Below are 6,835 nucleotides of genomic sequence, written 5' to 3'. Positions count from 1 at the left end.
AGTCATTGAGTTGTTTTAACCTAGCAATTGGGTTGTTTTAACCCAGTGATTGAGTTGTTTTAACCCAGAGATTGGGTTGTTTTAACCCAGCGATTGGGCTGTTTTAACCCAACGATTGAGTTGTGTTAACCTAGCAATTGGGTTGTTTTATCACAGTGATTGGGTTGTTTTACCCTAGCAATTGGGTTGTTTTAACCCAGTCATTGAGTTGTTTTAACCTAGCAATTGGGTTGTTTTATCACAGTGATTGGGTTGTTTTATCACAGCAATTGAGTTGTTTTAACCTAGCAATTGGGTTGTTTTATCCCAGTGATTGGGTTGTTTTATCAAAGCAATTTAGTTGTTTTAACCCAGTCATTGAGTTGTTTTAACCCAGCAATTGGGTTGTTTTAACCCAGTCATTGAGTTGTTTTATCCCAGCAATTGGGTTGTTTTAACCCAGTGATTGAGTTGTTTTAACCCAGCAATTGGGTTGTTTTAACCCAGCAATTGGGTTGTTTTAACCCAGTGATTGAGTTGTTTTAACCCAGTGATTGAGTTGTTTTAACCCAGCAATTGGGTTGTTTTAAGCAAACATTTAACCCACACAGATGGGACCCCAACAAACTTTAAATTGTCCCTCTGAACACATTCCTCCTGCCCAACCATCAGATCTACACTCGGGAAAAAAAAGGTTCTATACGGCACCAAAAATGGCTCGTAATCATAGGGGAACCTTTTTTAGTGCTATATAGCACCTCTGAAGAACTGCTGAAGAACCTCTGAAGAACTGCTGAAGAACCTCTGAAGAACTGCTGAAGAACCTCTGAAGAACCGCTGAAGAACCGCTGATAAACCAAAATTGGTGCTATATAGCACTAAAAAAGGTTCCCCTATGATTATGAGCCATTTTTGGTGCCGTATAGAACCTTTTTTTTTCGAGTGTAAAGCGTGTCCCGAACAAACATTTCTATATCTGAGCATTGACTAAAAAAAATAAGCAGCACTTTATTTCACAGTGTCATTGTGTTGCTCAACCTAACTTAAATATATAATCACACTGTAAAATAAATACACATATGGTACTATAGTAATAATTGTGCATAATTACAACCCTACACTGTAAAAAATGCTGGGTTAAAAACAACCACAACACAACAACAAGCGATTGGGTTAAACGTTTGCTTAAAACAACCCAATCGCTGGGTTTGTCCAACTTGGGTGGTTTTTATCGCAGCATTATTAGAGCGTATAGTAAGTCGAATTATTATATTTAATTATAATTATATAATCACACTGTAAAATAAATACACATATGGTACTATAGTAATAATTATGCATAATTACAACCCTATGCTCTAAAAAATACTGGGTTAAAAACAACCCAAGTTGGGTTGAAAATGGACAAACCCAGCAGTAGGTTAAATGTTTGCTCGCTGGGTTTGTCCATTTTCAACCCAACTTGGGTTGTTTTGAACCCAGCATTTTTAGAGTGTATAGTACGTTGAATTATCATATTTAATTATAATTATATAATCACTGTAATTATGCATTTAAGAATATATCATTTACAGTTATGACTATAGTAAGGTGACAGTCATCTCATTTCATTCAGTTGTATGATATTATTATTTTAGGGTGTCGTTGTTACAGTGTGATTATATATTAATAACTACATGGGTTTGGTTGAGGATTATTTGCATGTAATTACGCTTAATTTACTCTAATCTGAACGCATTATTTCTCCTGTGCACGGATACAATTTTAAATCTAAATCTTGAAATTAATATTACGCAAAATTGTGTTGTGCATTTGGACTAATAAAACGATTTTTGCACGAACGCAATTAAATAAAATCGCGCAGTTGTGTGAGCGCGTGCCCGTCGCAGAAATAACGCGCGCGGCTCGGTGTGAATGTGTTTAGTTGATGATGCAGATTTGATTATTTTGTGTTGTTCTGTGCATGAGAATATTGAGATGAATCTGGAGCTCCTGGGCTCGGGACCGCGCGTGCAGATGAAGCAGTCTCGCGCCCCCGGGAGACGCGCATGTCCCGCGCGGGGATGATGAATGTGGGCCGATGGAGCAGATCGATCAGTGATCCGGACTCACTCCACAAAACTATACAGCAATTAATTGCGTGTTGTCCGCTCATCCCTCATGCGCTGGCGCGTTTATCGATGAAGATCCGCGGATCACTCACCGCATCACACACACACACACACACACACGAGCGCATTTAGCGAAAAAAAATCATTTGCGCAATTAATAAAGATCCAGAAGAAACACACAGTAAAAACATCTCAGTTGATGATAAGTGTAGGCTAATCATTATATACTCGATAGGCCACATCATAAAAAAAATTTTTTTTGGGACATCTCAGATTATTTATTAGCCTAACTAAAATAAAAATCCATTACAAATTAGCCAAAACATTAAAGAAACGTTTATTCGTTAAATATGTGCTTTATATTTAATGTCGCGCGCTGGAGATAATAACACAAAACTCGAGGATAAACTCCACATTATAGAAATGAAGAAGATCACAGGTGCACTAATTACAATTATTCAAAGAATATGTTCTAAAATATCGCAACATTATTGACATTTTTCCACGATGACATTTTTTAAATGTTTAGTTCAACACTCACAGAAATAATATTCATCACGGGTGTGTTATTTTCAAGAAGCATATTTTAGATGTTTGATTAATATGACTGTGTTTGGATTATTAAAGCAGCAAAAGTTTCCGTGCATCAGCCTTTTCTTCTTCAGAACCGCGTTATTTTACTCATAAATTATGCGTGCATTTTTTCATGCAACTAACCATAACGCATGTTGTATTACTTCCATGCACCTTTTTTTCTTCTTCATAACATCATTTATCGCTTTATTTTACAGATGCACTTAATAACCGATAATTACGCGCGCTATTTCTCATGCAACTAACCCGAAACATAACCCGAAACGCGTGTTGTATTACTTCCATGCACATTTTTTCTTTTTCATAACCGAATTTATCGCTTTATTTTACACATGCACTTCATAACCGATAATTACGCGCGCTATTTTTCATGCAACTAACCATAAACATAACCCGAAACGCATGTTGTATTACTTCCATGCACCTTTTTTTCTTCTTCATAACCGAGTTAATCGCTTTATTTTACACATGCACTTCATAACCGATAATTACGCGCGCTGTTTTTCATGCATCCTAACCCTAAATGCTGTTAGTTGATATTTCTCCAGTGCGTTCTGAAATGAAGAATCCCCGCGCGCTGCGATTGAATGCTCACGGTTATTGGCGTCTCCGTTGTGGTTGTTGACCGGGATGATCTCCATCCGCTGCTGGCCGTACAGGTAGTAGTCCAGCTCCTCGGAGCTCAGCTTCAGCCGCGAGCCCTTGTCATTCTTAAAGTTGGACGACAAACAAAGTTCTTTGGCCGGAGGCGCGCCGCCGCTGTCGGAGCTCAGGGTCTGTCCGAACAGCGCGAGCTGGCCCAGGGAGCGCGCGGGAGACGCGGCGGAGGAGCTGGAGGAGATCAGGCCGGCTCTCTGCAGCGGCACCGGGTTCTGCGGGAACAGCTGCTGCCAGTGCTGGATGTAGGTCGGGTCCACTTTGAGGAAAGCAGAACCGCTGGGCTCGCTCGGCTTCAGCATGTCCGCCTGCGCTGGATGCTGGATGTGCTCTTCCTCGCTTCAGGAGCAGCTCTTCTCAACTACGCCGAGGTGCTCCGCGTGTCCTCCTCATGTCTGTGGAGATCGCGAGGAAAGACGCACTCACCCTGTCAGAAGAGTCCCGGACACACACTCCGGGAGCGCGAGCGTCCTCCTCCCACTCTCACGCGCACCCGCGCGCGCACGTGCCCCGGGACAGACAGACTCTGTCGCGCTTAATCAAATTAATCAAACGAACTTTACGCAGCGCGGTTTATTTTACGCAGTGGGAAAGTTGCTCGCTTTTTTAAAAACGCGTTGGTTTTCGAAGTTCTGCCGTGTAGAGGAACCCTTTCAGTGATGATTTACTTAAAAAAAAACATGTTTTCCGTGTGTGAAGATAAAATAATCGCATGCGCAATGGAGAGATTCGCTTTTTTTTCACGCGCGATAGACTCATAAATGAACGTCAGGGTTTGATATTTTAGTTTGCATGATCCATCACGCATTATTCGCTCTCTCGGCCAGATAAGAGTGTGTGAGCGAGTTTCCCAGCCTGTCTGAACGCGGGGCATTTAACAGCAGAGGAGGGAATGTTTTGACTGGCAACACTCTGACAGGCCATTCTTCATCCTCAGCTCTCCGCGGATTGATAACGAAGCAAAAACACAAACATAATCGCCTGAACACGAATTCTTGTCTACAAATGCGTTTCACCCGTAAAGAATGCGCGCCATAACAACCGCGTAATTATCATTAATAACGCATTCAAATGTGCTTTTAATGAATTGCGTTATTATCTATATTATTTAAATACCTCAGAACAATTTACAGTCGTCACAGCTCCAGATAACCGCGCGTATGACAGCGTATTGGTGTTTTTATTCATTGATAAATGAGCGCAGGAATAAAGTGCACTCGAGGGGCCGCGCGATCGATACATTAAGCGCGCGAATATATCATTTTCCGTGCCAAAAACTTGTGTTATTAAAGCTTGGGCTTGATTTGTATATTTCGCGGGTGTTTCGGCGTGTGTTTCATTAACACAGACTGCTGTTTGACATTCACTTAGAGCCCGTGTGTGTGTGTGTGTGTCGTGTGAATTCCGCTGATGGCTGAGAGACACACGAGCGCGCGCGCGCTCTGACAGGAGTCCGATAAAGCGCCACCGGCCGCGCGCGCTATAGTTTTAAGGTCACGGGTTGCTGAGTATATAATTCATTAATATAGACGGATATTCAGATGGGAGTTGATGCTCGTCCGGCTCATATTTATAATAAATGGCCTGTTAATAATCCGCTCTGCAGATGCGAGATTTATGGAAGTGCCGCGAGTGTGTTTTACATCAGTCTCTTTAACTCTGTTTAACTCTGTTTAACTCTCTTTAACTCTGTTTAACTCTGTTTAACTCTCTTTAACTCTCTTTAACTCTGTTTAACTCTGTTTAACTCTATTTAACTCTCTTTAACTCTGTTTAACTCTGTTTAACTCTGTTTAACTCTGTTTAACTCTCTTTAACTCTCTTTAAATCTGTTTAACTCTCTTTAACTCTGTTTAACTCTCTTTAACTCTCTTTAACTCTGTTTAACTCTGTTTAACTCTCTTTAACTCTGTTTAACTCTGTTTAACTCTCTTTAACTCTGTTTAAGTTTAACTCTCTTTAACTCTCTTTAACTCTGTTTAACTCTCTTTAACTCTGTTTAACTCTCTTTAACTCTGTTTAACTCTGTTTAACTCTCTTTAACTCTCTTTAAATCTGTTTAACTCTCTTTAACTCTATTTAACTCTGTTTAACTCTCTTTAACTCTGTTTAACTCTGTTTAACTCTGTTTAACTCTCTTTAACTCTGTTTAACTCTGTTTAACTCTGTTAAACTCTCTTTAACTCTCTTTAACTCTCTTTAACTCTGTTTAACTCTCTTTAACTCTGTTTAACTCTCTTTAACTCTGTTTAACTCTGTTTAACTCTCTTTAACTCTCTTTAACTCTATTTAACTCTCTTTAACTCTGTTTAACTCTCTTTAAATCTGTTTAACTCTCTTTAACTCTGTTTAACTCTCTTTAACTCTATTTAACTCTGTTTAACTCTCTTTAACTCTGTTTAACTCTGTTTAACTCTCTTTAAATCTGTTTAACTCTCTTTAACTCTGTTTAACTCTCTTTAACTCTATTTAACTCTGTTTAACTCTCTTTAACTCTGTTTAACTCTGTTTAACTCTGTTTAACTCTATTTAACTCTATTTAACTCTGTTTAACGCTCTTTAACTCTGTTTAACTCTCTTTAACTCTCTTTAAATCTGTTTAACTCTCTTTAACTCTGTTTAACTCTGTTTAACTCTCTTTAACTCTCTTTAACTCTGTTTAACTCTGTTTAACTCTCTTTAACTCTGTTTAACTCTCTTTAACTCTCTTTAACTCTGTTTAACTCTGTTTAACTCTCTTTAACTCTCTTTAACTCTGTTTAACTCTCTTTAACTCTGTTTAACTCTCTTTAACTCTGTTTAACTCTGTTTAACTCTCTTTAACTCTCTTTAACTCTATTTACTCTCTTTAACTCTCTTTAACTCTGTTTAACTCTGTTTAACTCTCTTTAACTCTCTTTAACTCTCTTTAAATCTGTTTAACTCTCTTTAACTCTATTTAACTCTGTTTAACTCTCTTTAACTCTGTTTAACTCTGTTTAACTCTCTTTAACTCTGTTTAACTCTCTTTAACTCTGTTTAACTCTGTTTAACTCTCTTTAACTCTCTTTAACTCTATTTAACTCTCTTTAACTCTGTTTAACTCTGTTTAACTCTCTTTAAATCTGTTTAACTCTCTTTAACTCTGTTTAACTCTCTTTAACTCTATTTAACTCTGTTTAACTCTCTTTAACTCTGTTTAACTCTGTTTAACTCTCTTTAACTCTCTTTAAATCTGTTTAACTCTCTTTAACTCTGTTTAACTCTCTTTAACTCTATTTAACTCTGTTTAACTCTCTTTAACTCTGTTTAACTCTGTTTAACTCTGTTTAACTCTATTTAACTCTATTTAACTCTGTTTAACTCTGTTTAACGCTCTTTAACTCTGTTTAACTCTGTTTAACTCTATTTAACTCTGTTTAACTCTCTTTAACTCTATTTAACTCTGTTTAACTCTCTTTAACTCTGTTTAACTCTCTTTAACTCTCTTTAACTCTCTTTAACTCTGTTTAACT

At 38.1% G+C, this 6,835-nt stretch overlaps 1 protein-coding gene across 1 annotated transcript in view; it reads right to left on the bottom strand.

The window, feature by feature from the left end:
- The window catches only part of prdm6 (PR domain containing 6), a gene marked incomplete at both ends in the record, with an annotated part of 57,598 nt that extends 53,955 nt beyond the window's left edge, over positions 1 to 3,643 (bottom strand). Inside the window, one exon of the mRNA XM_079827877.1 lies at positions 3,280 to 3,643. Within this exon, the coding sequence (XP_079684003.1) occupies positions 3,280 to 3,643 (364 nt within the window). The remainder of the gene's footprint in view (positions 1 to 3,279) is intronic.
- Between the last annotated feature and the right edge of the window lie 3,192 nt (positions 3,644 to 6,835).

Source organism: Gobio gobio, assembly GCF_949357685.1.
Source record: "Gobio gobio genome assembly, chromosome: 10".
Classification (NCBI taxonomy): domain Eukaryota; kingdom Metazoa; phylum Chordata; class Actinopteri; order Cypriniformes; family Gobionidae; genus Gobio; species Gobio gobio.
The sequence above is the reverse complement of the archived record's forward strand: the minus strand, read 5'-3'. Positions and strand labels throughout refer to the sequence as shown.